The sequence below is a fragment of the Cavia porcellus genome, unplaced genomic scaffold (genome assembly GCF_034190915.1).
Source record: "Cavia porcellus strain 051 isolate PalLab524CR breed Dunkin Hartley unplaced genomic scaffold, mCavPor4.1 scaffold_25, whole genome shotgun sequence".
In the NCBI taxonomy this organism is placed as follows: Eukaryota; Metazoa; Chordata; class Mammalia; order Rodentia; family Caviidae; genus Cavia; species Cavia porcellus.
The window spans coordinates 21,929,153-21,943,107 of NW_026947508.1; the positions used below are offsets into that span (position 1 = coordinate 21,929,153).

At 40.9% G+C, this 13,955-nt stretch overlaps 1 protein-coding gene across 1 annotated transcript in view; it reads left to right on the forward strand.

Annotated features, from left to right (window-relative positions):
* Positions 1–13,955, forward strand: part of Ythdf2 (YTH N6-methyladenosine RNA binding protein F2) — a 33,767-nt gene that overhangs the window by 5,229 nt on the left and 14,583 nt on the right. The window contains exon 4 of the mRNA XM_013154154.3: positions 722–2,305. Coding sequence (XP_013009608.2) covers positions 722–2,305 — 1,584 coding nt within the window. The remainder of the gene's footprint in view (positions 1–721; positions 2,306–13,955) is intronic.

A 13,955-nucleotide genomic window follows, 5' to 3' on the forward strand; every position in this document is an offset into this window, starting at 1 on the left:
TGTGCTATATGGTGAGTTTAAGGCTAACTTGGACTTGATAAAGAGACCCTGTCTCAAAAAGACAAAGTTTTAAATATTTTGATCATTATGCAAAAAAAAAATTTTTTTTTTGGTCTTTTTGGGTCTCGCTACGCAGTTCAGGCTGGCCTTGAGCTTACTTTGTAGTCCAGGCTAGTCTTGAATTTGCAACAATCCTCCCGACTGCTGGGATTACAGGCATGAGCCACCACGCCCGGCTATGCCAAATTTCTTATAGCTCAAAAAACAACATCACACGCACAGACACACATACAAAATGCCAGTACATTTATAGAATGAATTCCCTCCCCCCAGTACTGAGGATTGAGCACAGGGCCATCACACCGTGCTATTATCTATCCTCAGTGTGACCATCACTTTACTCTTTTTTTTTTTTTTTTTGAGACAGTCTTACTATGTAGTTCAGGCTGGCCTGAAACTCTGAGTGATACTTCTGCCTCAGCTTCCCAAGTGCTGGCATTTCAGGTGTGCACCACCATGCCCAGTTCCCCCTTCCCTTTTGATACAGGACTTACATCTATGTTCCCAGGCTTACCCTGCAACAGTTTAGAATGATCATTTGATTGTGCTTTCCTTTTTGGAGTAATGACTGAAATAGTTGAATTGTGTGATTAATGGGGAAGAAATGTGATGTGATTCTTGTGTTGTGATTCATTTGTCTTTTTTTTTTTTCCTTTCACAGAATAATGCTTATACTGCCATGTCAGACTCATACTTACCCAGTTACTACAGCCCCTCCATTGGCTTTTCCTATTCTTTGGGTGAAGCTGCTTGGTCTACTGGGGGTGACACAGCCATGCCATATCTAACTTCTTACGGACAGCTGAGCAACGGAGAGCCCCACTTCCTACCAGATGCAATGTTTGGGCAACCAGGAGCCCTAGGTAGCACTCCATTTCTTGGTCAGCATGGTTTTAATTTCTTTCCCAGTGGGATTGACTTCTCAGCCTGGGGAAATAACAGTTCTCAGGGACAGTCTACACAGAGCTCTGGATATAGTAGCAATTATGCTTATGCACCTAGCTCCTTAGGTGGAGCCATGATTGATGGACAGTCAGCTTTTGCCAATGAGACCCTCAATAAGGCTCCTGGCATGAATACCATAGACCAAGGGATGGCAGCACTGAAGCTGGGTAGCACAGAAGTTGCAAGCAGTGTTCCAAAAGTTGTGGGTTCTGCTGTTGGTAGTGGGTCCATTACTAGTAACATCGTGGCTTCCAATAGCTTGCCTCCAGCTACCATTGCGCCTCCAAAACCAGCATCTTGGGCTGATATTGCTAGCAAGCCTGCAAAACAGCAACCCAAGCTGAAGACAAAGAATGGCATTGCAGGTTCAAGTCTTCCACCACCCCCAATAAAGCATAACATGGATATTGGAACTTGGGATAACAAGGGTCCAATGGCAAAAGCCCCTTCACAGGCTTTGGTTCAGAATATAGGTCAGCCAACTCAAGGGTCTCCCCAGCCTGTAGGTCAGCAGGCTAACAATAGCCCACCAGTGGCTCAGTCATCAGTAGGACAACAGACACAGCCATTGCCTCCACCTCCACCACAACCTGCCCAACTCTCAGTTCAACAACAGGCAGCTCAGCCCACCCGCTGGGTAGCACCTCGGAACCGTGGCAGTGGGTTCGGTCATAATGGGGTGGATGGTAATGGAGTAGGACAGTCCCAGGCTGGTTCTGGATCTACTCCTTCAGAACCACATCCAGTGCTGGAGAAGCTACGGTCCATTAATAATTACAACCCCAAGGATTTTGACTGGAATCTGAAACATGGCCGGGTTTTCATTATCAAGAGCTACTCTGAGGACGATATCCACCGATCCATTAAGTATAATATCTGGTGCAGCACAGAGCATGGTAATAAGAGACTGGATGCTGCTTACCGTTCCATGAATGGGAAAGGCCCCGTTTACTTACTTTTCAGTGTCAACGGCAGTGGACACTTCTGTGGCGTTGCAGAAATGAAATCTGCTGTGGACTACAACACATGTGCAGGTGTTTGGTCCCAGGACAAATGGAAGGGTCGTTTTGATGTCAGATGGATTTTTGTGAAGGACGTTCCCAATAGCCAACTGCGACACATTCGTCTAGAGAACAACGAGAATAAACCAGTGACCAACTCGAGGGACACTCAGGAAGTGCCTCTGGAAAAAGCTAAGCAGGTGTTGAAAATCATAGCCAGCTACAAGCACACCACTTCCATTTTCGATGACTTCTCACACTATGAGAAACGCCAAGAGGAAGAAGAAAGTGTTAAAAAGGTAACCAGCTTACCATTCTTTAAAACTTACAGAATAAGAATTAGATTAGAAGTATTACAGTGAACATTTAATAAGGACTCTGTAAAGTAAGTGTCACTTAACAGTTTAAGGTTTTATAGATGACGTGTAATTGGTCTTAATATTTAAATTCTAGCCTGAAGGAATGTGAGAACAGTAGTGGAGGACAGAAATACGGGGATTAAAGCAGGAACAATAGAGAAAGTGAGGTTGCATGATTACATGATTGAAAAAGAGAATGAAAAAAAAAAAGAAAAAGAGAATGAAAGCAATGCTGAGGGAATTCTTGAGGTAATAGAAATTAAAGTAGGAAAATACTGAGGCTATAGTATGGCAGAGAAAAACATGAAAGTTCTGTTAGAATTAAATTTTAGACTTAGTGTAGGATTTTATGGTTGACCCCCCCCCCCAAAAAAAATTGGTATACTGTTAATCCTGAAATCGGGCAGTAGGCAGTGCTGAGTGTTTTGCAGAACTGCCTTGTTCTATTTTTCATGGTTAATACACTTTTTTTTTCGTGGTGCTGAGAATCGAGCCCAGAGGTCCCATACAAGCTAGGCAAGTGTCCCTTCCACTGAGCCACATCCTGAGCCATAGAAGATTTACTGTTAGTATGACTTTTTGAGATAGGGGTCTTGCTAATGTAGTGCAGGAACTTGGGTTGACAAGAGTCCAATGGCAAAAGCTCACTATGTTGCTGGTCTCAGACTCATGGCAATCCTGCCTTAGCATTCCAAATGCTGGGTTTAGTGGCATGTGCCACCATGTCTGGCTACTGTTTATTTTATAAAATGTGGAAAGCATCAGGAAAGTCTGATCTGTTGATTTTAACATGTATTCTAAAGACTTACTGATTACTCTGTAACAATTTGGAATCTTAGACATAGTGTTGGAAGATGGATCAGAATGAGATAGTTGCATTTATTTCCAAGAGTTTATAAGTGTTTGCTCTGTTGATGATCATGGACAAGAAGGACATTTTTCTTTGAAGATCTGTGTGTTAACAGTTTGACAGAATCCGGAGCTGGTTAGCTTCCAATATAAAGTACTTACCAAGTTTATGTAACAGTATATTACTTAAATTGTCATGAATGCATAAAGGATCTTGTGATTAGGGATCTGAGGCATTCATCATTCCTTTATGAAAACTTAATTCCTTTGAGCAGTAGGAGGAAGGCTATTTTGCAGATTATGCTTGTAGGTGCATAGTTATTTAAAGTAGGAATAGTTGCCATCTTCCATTCAAGTATATACAGATGAGTAAGAAACAGAGGTAAAGGTAGAATTTGTTAGTGATGATAAAAGCATTGGGATGAGTGCCAGATTATTGAAAAGTTGACTAACAGGAAAAAGTATTCTCTTTGGTAGCCCCTCTTCATTGAGCTATATTCTCAGTCTTTTTTTTTTTTTTTTTTTTAATTTTAAAAATGTCTGGGTAAATTGCCCAAGCTGGGTGTGAATTTGCAATCTTCCAAGCTTGCCAGAGTGCTTGGATTATAGGTGTGTGTCACCACACCCAGCTTTGATAGTCCATTAAATTATTTTCCTCCAGAGTTTACTAGATTGATTTAGAATTTGCCATAAACTTGTATTAAATGATAGTGCTTACTGATTCTACTTGAAGGACAAAGGGATTCACCTCCCCCCACACACACACCCCAGCGCTGGTCTGGAACTAGCAAGATTCTTCTGCCTCAACCCTCAGAATTCTGGAATTACAGATGTGCACTACCATGCCCAGTTCTGAAGGACTTTTATACTTTTTCTCAGGCTGCTGTCTCTAGTACAATAAGAAAGGAGACTGGTCTTCGTAGGCGTCAGGTAGTGGTATAGCAGATTTATGAATATGTGCAAGGAACTTCTGCTTGGCTTAACTGGACTTAAAACTTGGCCTTGTTACAAATCTGCTTTCCTTTTTTTTTGCAAAATTTTGTAAAACCAGGAAGGGAAAAATGAAATTTTTTAGGAATACACAGTATAGATGTTAAGATAAACTTCTCTGTGTTAGAACCCAGTGGAGAAAGTGTTTTAAAATAAAGTAAGAAAAACCAAAACCAGTAAGAAATGAAGTAACAAATTGTTACATTATTTTGACATTTATTTTTTGTGGTGCTTGGGATTAAATGTATGGCCTGACACATGGGTAGTGAATACTATATTCCCAGGCCTATAATGACTAGCTGCACTGGTGACCTAGTTGATGACCTTATGCTAGGTAAATGCTGTGCTACTGAGGTATATCTCTAGTCCTCTTGTAGACATTTTTTTTTTGGTGTGGTCCTGGAGTTAGAGCCCAGGGTCTGAAGACTGAACAGCATCTCTCTTTTCACTTACTTTTTTCTTCATATTTTGATTTCTATTCTTTTTTGAGTCTTTTTGAGACAGGGTCTCACTATACAGTTTAGGCTGGCCTTGGACTTACTTTGTAGTTTAGGTTAGTCTTGAATTTGCAACGATCCTCAGCCTCTAGAGTGCTGGGATTACAGGAGAATGCCACCATGCCTGGCCCCTTGATTTTTATTCTTTACTTTATTATTTATTTATTTTTTGGTACTGGGGATCAAACTCAATGACCTCGTGGTTGCCAGGCAGGTACTTATGCCACTCAGCTAAATCTCCAGCCCTTTTATTAATACTGTAAAAAAAATTAATTAATCCAGCCTGTCCTTGAACTCACTGTGTAGCCCACGCTGGCCTCAAAGTCATGCTGATCCTACCAATTCAGCCTCCCAGTTGCTGAAATTACAGGCATATATCACTATGCCCAGCTGTATTAGTACATGTTTATAGTACATTATTCATTATGGAGAATTGGTACTTTAATTTTGAGGTGAAACTCTCACTAAGTCTTCCAAGTTACCTAGGTTTTGCTTAAATTTGTGATCCTCCTGTATCAGCCTCCCAGAGCCCTGGGATTACAAATGTGCACCACCACACCTGGCTCCTATGTTGACTTTTTTTCCCCTCCTTAATAAGACTAGGTCTTGTTATGTAATTCAGGCTGGCCTTGGACTCATTGTAGCCTAGGATGGTCCAAAATTTAAGGCAGTCCTCACTCAGCTCTCAGTGTGTGCCACTGTGTTGACTCTTATCAAGGATATATTTGAACTAAATTCACCAGAGTGACTCAGTGAATGATAATTAAACTTAAATAAAAAATAATAGTTGAACTTTATAAGTAAGTGTAAGAGTCATTTCTTGGAATTGACCAATCTTTTAATATTTTCATAGTATGAGTGTAATAATTGTACCAGTTTAAAGCCATTGTTACAACTGATGGTTAGGACTGAGGATGTACTGTAATGCTAGTGTTTGCCAAGCATTTGCCAAGCCCTGCAAGGTTTGATACCTAGCACTGCTAAAAATAACAACCAGGGTATTTTTCTGAAACTGGTCCATAAACTTCTGATAGGTACCCTGTTTTCAGGGTAGTGAACAAACTACCTGGTAGTTATTTTTTATACTTGTGTCAGATTGGTTTTTTTTTTCCCGTCTTTTTCTTTTTTATCGGTACTGGGGATCGAACACGCGACTGCGTGCTTGCAAGGCAGGCGCTTATGCCGCTAAGCTAAATCCCCAGCCCCCCCCCCCTTTTTTTTTAACTTTTTAACTTTTTATCGGTACTGGGGATTGAACTCACGACCGACTGCTTGCAAGGTAGGTGCGTATGCCACTGAGCTAAATCCCCAGCCCCGTCAGATTGTTTTTTAGTTTATTTTCTGTAAGAAGAGCTGTTGAGGTTTCAGGAAGCTCTTTATAATTGTTTCTAAGGTTGGTTACCAGTTCAGTCAGTATTGCCTTACTCCTGTTGGGTATGACTTTCCTTAGCAACCTTATGTAACTGACTGTAAAGTACTCTGATGCCTTTATTAGGTTTCCAACAGTAAGCTTCATGAGAACAGGACACAGCTCATTGAGGCTTTGGCTTAGGTGGGGAGTTTGCATGTGGTCTTTGTGTTTACAGCATTGTAAGCAAATAATAAGTAGAGAAGCTGGGGGTTTAGCTCAGTGGCATAAAGTGCCACCTTAGCATTCTGAAGATGTCATGTCATAGCTCTTTTGAAGTTTCATGATGGGGTCTGTATTTTTGCAGAACACCCTTGTAGCAGTGGCAGCACCATTTTTGTCCAGTTTTCTTGTTGGGTTATTCTTTCATGCAGTCTAATTTAATATTGTAGACCCTTCAAACATTGTATCTATGTAGCTTGATTTTCAGCACATTTTAGTGAACTTTTCTTTTTCCCTCTTCTCTCCCCTCCCGCTTCCTTTTCCTCTTACTCTTCTCTTCTGTTCTCTTGATGGAGTCTCCTGTGTAGTCCAGGCTGGCCTTGAATTCACTGTGTAACCCTGGCTGACCTCAAACTCAAAGCAGTTTTCCTGCCTCAGCCTCCTGAGTGCTGGGTTTACAGGTGTGAGCTACCACTCCTGCTTTGAGACATCATTTTTGATGTCTGATTTACCAGTCCCTGATTGTTGAATGTCAGCATTCATATTTTATAACCTTTTCCAATTAGAATAGCAGAACAGGGATCATCTTTTTATATAAAAATTTATTTTCATATGTTCTCAGTATTTAACGGCCCAGGAGTATATGCTTTTTGAAAGTTTTGGCATATGGGCTCTTTCATTTTTACATTAAAAATTTTTTTTTCAGTTCTGCAGCTTGAACCCATGTCCTCATTTCATGGTAGACAATTGTCAACTAATCCTTAGTGTGTGTCTTGAGGATTGAACCCTAGAGCCCTAGATGTTTGCACTGATCTACATCTCCAGCCTTTTTACTTTGAGACATGGTTTTGCTGTGTTGCCCAGGGTCCTTTTTTAGTTTCCCAGAGTGCTGGGAAACTAGCACTCCCTGAGAGGTTGAGGCAGGAGGAGCCTTGCGAGTTTGAGACGATGCCTGTCTCCCCAGCCAATTTTATTTTATTATTTATTATGATTTTTTTTTGTCTTTTTCCTTTTTATTGGTACCAGGGATCAAACTCACGACTGCCTGCTTGCAAGGCAGGCGCTTATGCCGCTGAGCTAAATCCCCAGCCCCCTATGATTTTTTTTTTTTGAGACAGGAGTTTGGGCTGGCTTTGAGCTCACGTTGTAGCCCAGGCTAACCATAACTCCCCCAGTGATCCACCTGCCTCACCTGCCCAAGTGCTGGGATTACAGGTGTGTGCCACCACATCTAATACCCTAGCTGTTTTTTTAAAGAATTGTTTTTGAGGTGTTCTTGTTAAATTTTTCATGTTCGCCTTGAACTTGTGACCTTTCTGCTTCAACCTTGTGAGTATCTGGGATTATAGGTGTGTGTCACCTTGCCTGGTTCTAAAAATTAAAAATGTTTTTGCTCAGCCAGGCATGGTGGCACACGCTTCCTATAATTCTAGCACTCCCCGAGAGGTTGAGGCAGGAGGAGCCTTGCGAGTACAAAGTGAGTTCAAGGCCAGCCTGAACTGCATAGTGAGACCCTGTCTGAAGAAGACAAAAAAAAAAAAAGTTTTGTTTAGTGAATTAGTGTGATATTATTACCCAGAAAAGGAGAATAGCTAGTTAAAAACTCAGTCCCCTTGGTCTCACTCAACGTTTTTTTTTTTTCCTTTGGTACTGGGGATTGAATTCATGACCTCATGCTTACCAGGCAGGCCCTTATGCTGCTAAGCTAAATCTTTTGCTCTTTCTGCCTTTTTTTAACCCCTGTATTGATATTGAATTCAGGGCTTTCCCACTGAGTTACAGTCTCAGCCCTTTTGTATTTACTTTTTAAAAATTTTTGAGACCGGAGGGTCTCGCTAAGTTTCCCAGGCTAGGCTTAAACTTGTGTTTCATGTACCTCAGGAACCCAGAGTGTTGCGCTCACAGGCATGTGCCACTGTGTCTGGCTACAAAACTTCCCTTGAGTTAGGCTTGGTAGTGTACTGTTGTCATGCCTGCAATCCTTCCTGCTTGGGAGACTGAGAGCTGAGTTTGAGTGAGACCTTGTTTCAAAACAATGATGTATTAAAAAAAGACTGGAAATATAACTTGGTGCTAGAGTATTTGCCTAATTTGTTCGAGACCTTGGGTTCAAGCCCTGACACTGCAAAAACAAAGGAGATAACCTTTCTGTCTTTTTTATTTTTGGTACTGAGAATTGAACTCAGGACATTGTGCTTGCCAGGCAGATGCAGCACTGCTGAGCTATGTTAAATCCCACTTACCTTTCTCTTATGACTCAGCTCTGGAACAGGCAGAAAGGGAGAATTACTCTGTCCATTAGTAATGGTCTTTTAGAAATGTTATAGTTGATTTTTAAAAAGTATTTTTAGTCCTTTAACTACAAGTAAGAATCAGGTAAGTACTCTAGTATTGGGGATTAAGGACTATAATTCTGTTAGTCTTCTAGCATGTTAGATTCTGTTAGGCATATGAGGAAGTTTTTTTTTTTTTTGGATGACTGGAAAGCTAATGGAGAGAAAGAATGCCTCAGCACATATATTTAATTGATGCATACTAATTGTACATATTTATGGGGGTATACTGTTTTAATCAGGGTGGCAAATGGAATAGTTTTGTAAATCCTGAGGTTGTCTCTCTTGCTGTTTTGCAGATAAAGTTGCCTTCTTGACAAAAGGGTTGAGGAAATTGTATTACTGTCTCTAGTATTTTGTGGATAAAATGGCTTTTTCTGCAGCTTCTTACAAGAGCCCATCCCCTTTGAATCTATCAATAAATGCTGATAAAGCACATCTTTGCCTTAGAAACAGACATAGTGAAGACAACAAAATGGATAAAAACATGAGATAAGAGCTGTAATAGAGAAATAAAGACATTTAGATTTTCTAGAGTAATGTAAATTTGGGAAAATTAAGGAAGGTATTATGGAGGAGATAACGTTAACCCATCTCAGAGAATAGACTAGCATGTAATACCAACACTTGGGAGACTGAGGGAAGAAGATTGGTACAAATTTGAGGCCAGCTTGGGCTACATAGTGAGTTCAAGAGCAGTGTGAACTACATAGTGAGGTCCTACCTCAAAAAAATAAGACTAAATAGCATTGAAATGGTAGCAAAGTGCTTGGTACATAGTGCATGTCGGTGTCTTGGGGCTAAAGGTATGGATCTTGTATTTTTTTGGTCTTTATTGAGACAGGGTTTCACTGGAATTCAGGTTGGTCTTGAATTTACTTTGTAACCTAGATTGGTCTTGAACTTGGCAGTGACCCTCCTGCCTCAGTCTCCTGAATGTTGGGATTATAGGCATGCACCACCACACCCAGCCTGAGGATGTGGATTTTAACCTGAGTTTCTGTAGTAGTGTTCTGCAGCTGGGAGATGTAAACTAGCTGTTTAGGTTTCAAGAATTTTAACAAGCTGGTTCTTAAACATCATAATTAAATGAATTAAATAAACTTGTAATTAAATAAATTATATTAAAAGGTATTTTAGGGGCCAAGGATTTAGCTTAGCGGCATAAGTGCCTGCCTGGCAAACTCTAGGTCGTGAGTTCAATCCCTAGTACCTCCCCACAAAAGATATTGTATATACTTTACTGTGTAATGTTATATTATGAAACTAGTTTATAATAAATTTTACATAAATTTAAATACCATTGTATTAAGCAGAAATACGTATTTATTCTTGAGGTTATTTACATCTGTTGTATCAGTATATACTGTGCTACTACACATCTCAATTCCACATTTAATGATCCTATATTGGAAATTTAAGACTAAGTGTTATTTTACCCAATGGGAAATGGAATTTATTGTTTGTTGAGTGTCTAGATTTATTAAAAGGATGGATAAAATTTTTTTTGGTCTTTTTCCTTTTTATCGGTACCGGGGATCGAACTCACGACTACCTGCTTGCAAGGCAGGCATTAGGCCGCTGAGCTAAATCCCCAGCCCCTGGATGGATAAAATGTTAATGTAGATTATATTTAAGTATGCCATATCTGCAGAAAAATTTGAGAACCAAGTGGGCGCAGTGGCATATCTGTAGTCCTAGAACTGGGCATGGTGTGAAGAATGCCTGTAATCGTAGCACCGGAGAGGCAGATGCAGGAGGATCACTAGGAGTTTGAGGCCAGCCTGGGCTATATCAAGAGGCAAGACAATTGTTTGGGGCCAGCCTATAACACCAGCACTTTGGGAGACTGAGGCAGGAGGATCCAAAGTTTCTATTCAGCCCAGGGAATTCATTGATTTAGTGAAATCTTGTCTCAAAAATACAAAGGCCTGGGGATACACCTCAGTTGGTGGACCCTAGGTTCAATCCCCAACAGTGCAAAAAAATTTTTTCCTCTTAGTATTGAAAATCATCCTCCCTTTAACAAAGAAGTTGCTCCAAAGGTTGATGAACTAGTTTTTTTTTTTTTGTCTTTTTCCTTTTTATGGGTACCAGGGATCGAACTCACGACTGCCTGCTTCCAAGGCAGGCACTTATGCTGCTGAGCTAAATCCCCAGCCCCCCCTCCCCTTTTTTTTGTTTTTTTGAGACAGGATCTTGCTTTGTAGTCCAGGCTGATCTAGAACCCACGGTGTTCCTTCCTCCTTCAGCCTCCTGAGTGCTAGGGATGAACTAGTTCTTAAATGTCATTGTGTCACTTCTGTTTTAGTAAGTGATAAGTAAAAATACATTGGAACTATATTTTAAGAGCTGCTGAGTCTAACCCCAAAGCCAGCAGAGCACTGTGTGGTACAGTTTGCCAGATAGAAAAGTGGAGTTGAAACCAGGCAGAGTGACACACACTTATAATCGTAGCACCCAGGAGGCTGAGGGAGGAGTGCCATGAGTTTGAGGTCAACCTGAACTACAAAGTGAGACCTTCACAACCCACCCCTGCTAAAAAAAGTGGGGATCAGAGCATTTTGGTGGGGGGTACTGGGAATTGAAGTTGGGACCTGGCACTTTGCCAGGCAGGTGCTGTCCTGCTGAGCAATATCCCTAACTCTTTGGATCAGAGCATTTTTGAGACGAGGGATAGCATGTTCAAAAAACAGTCATGAACTTGGTGTGGTGGAACATGCCTGTAGTCCAGCTACATATCTCTATATGATGACCATTTGAGCCCATGAGGTCAAGGGGAGCCTGGGCCACATACTGAGCCCCGCATCTCAGAAAGATTATAAATGGTGATGGTTATGGTGTATTTTTGTAATAAGTTCAGTGTGGTATGGCATGATAATTGACAAAGGAAAGGTTAGTTATATATGAAAAGTTTACTTTTTTTTTTCTCGCAAAGTCTTCACATTAAAAGGGCTTACTTTTTTTTTTTTTTTTTTTTTTTTTTGGTCTTTTTCGTTTTTATCGGTACCAGGGATCGAACTCACGACTGCCTGCTTGCAAGGCAGGCGCTTATGCAGCTGAGCTAAATCCCCAGCCCCAGGGCTTACTTTTTTTAATCATGCTTTTTAGTTGAGTTATATGAAAAAGTAGTAATTGTTGAAAGTTTGGAGGCTGGGAGGTTTGAAAATTGACTTTGTTAGGTACCTTGCTAGGCACTTCTGTAGTCTTTCTTTAATTACATTACTAACCCTAGGAGGTAGTGTCACATATTTACAGGAAAGTGAGTACTCAAGTTAGTAATTCAAGGAAATTTACTGCTGTCATAGGTAGGAGATGGCTCAGAGTAAATGAGACACTTTACCAAGTTTTGAAGTAAAGGATGGGAGGGCCTGAACCAAGATAAAGATAATGAAGAATTTATTAACATATTTGCTCTGAATTAAGTCTAGTAGTGTACTGTACCACAGCTATATCCTAGTCCATTTCCGTTTAATTTTTTTTTTATCTTTTTGAGACATAGGGCCTTGCTATGTATTCCAGGCTGATCTTAAACTCACTGTTGTAACCTAGGCTGACCTCAAACTCTTAATGCCTCAGCTCCCCAAGTGCTGAGAATATAGATGTTTTTTATTTTGAGATAGGTTTCAGTGAATTGCCTTAAGATGGCCTTGAACTTGTGATAATCCTGTTCTAGCCTCTGAGTAGCTAGGATCATAGGCTTAGGCCATAGTGCCCATGTAGCTGCTTTTTTTTTTCTTTTTTTGGTCTTTTTGAGACAGGGTCTCACTATGCAGTTTGGGTTGGCCTTGAGCTCACTGTAGCCCAGGCTGGTCTTGAACTTGCAATGATCCTCCTGCCTCAGCCTCCCAAGTGCTGGGATTACAGGCGTGAGCCACCACATGCGGCTTGTAGCTGCTTTTTTAAAAATTACGAGAATATAATAGTGATTTAGGTTTAGGATTTTGAGGTGCGTTGGTTCTGTTGCCCTCCGCCTCCCCTTCCTGTCCCTGCCCTTTTTTTTTTTGTTTTGTTTTGTTTTTGGAGATAGGGTCATAGGGTCTTGTTGTATAGTTCAAGTAGATCATGAACTCACTGCATTATCCAGGCTAGCCTTGAACTCACAGGGATCCTCCTGCCTGAACCTCCCCAAGTGCTGAGGTTACAGGCATATGCCACCATTTCTGGCTGTCTTGGTGTTTTGAAAAGAATGTTCAAGAGCCAGAAGAACGTAAAAGGATACTGCCAGGTCTGGTGGTGCATGCCTGTAATCCTAATGCTTGGGAGACTGAGGCAGGAATATCACAGTTTTGAGCTCAGCCTGGGCAATTTGGGGTCTCAACAAGACACTGTTTGAAGGAACCATAATAAAAACCGCAGGGGATGTAGTTAAGTGCAGAGGTCCAGGATTTAGGTGAAGATACAACCCTACCCTACTCTGGGTTCAGTCCCTACTCTTGGGTTCAGGGTAGAGGGAGAGCAACAGGGTTTTGGGTCTTAGAGCAGAGATCTGTTGATTAAAAACTAGGGGCTTTTTCAGCTTTGTGTAGGGGAAAACATCTGGAGATTTTTTTTTCCCTAGGTAACTTAGAAAGTCCATTTTCTTACCAAAAAAAGGCTGGCAATAAATCTCAGTGTGAATGCCTGGGTTCAAGCTCCCGTACTGGAAAAATAAATAAATGGCTGATTTTACATGGTTAGCTTCTTTTCCTTGTGAGAGATACTTCTTTCCTTTTACTTAGTACTGAGGATTGAACTTGGTGCCTTTTCCCTGAACCACACCTCAGCTCTTTTTACTTTTTTATTTTGAGAGATGGTTTTATGAAATTGTGCTTTTGCTTGAATTTGGATCTTCCTACCTCAGCGTCAGAAGTGGTGGGATTATAAGCATGCACCACCACACGTGTCTCCCCTGAGAGATGCTTGAAACATTCGTGAGGCACACTTGAGAATTCACTGGATGACGTGCATTCAAAAATGTAGAGAGTGAGAGCTGGGATCATGGGTTCATAGGCTGATGTGTGGGATCATAGGTTCAAGGGCAGTCTGTGCTGCAAAGGGAAACTTTGTTTCACACCTACACCCATGCCCACCAAAACAAAAATGTAATAGTGCTTACAAGTTGAGGTAGGGCTGTTTGTTTTGAAATTTGGGGAGTGTGTGAATTCTGCAAGTTTAGCATCTCTTGTAGGTGTGCTCAGTTATTAGTGTGTCAGTAGAATGCCTAGGAGTAAGAAAAGATTTACTTGGGAGAAGAGACCACCAGGAAGTCTGCAGCATTTGCTTTGAATGACCTATTTTAAAGCACAGTGTGATAAAGAATTATCCTGCAGGAAAGAGCCATTCTTAAATTGGGGCAAAAAATGTGATCA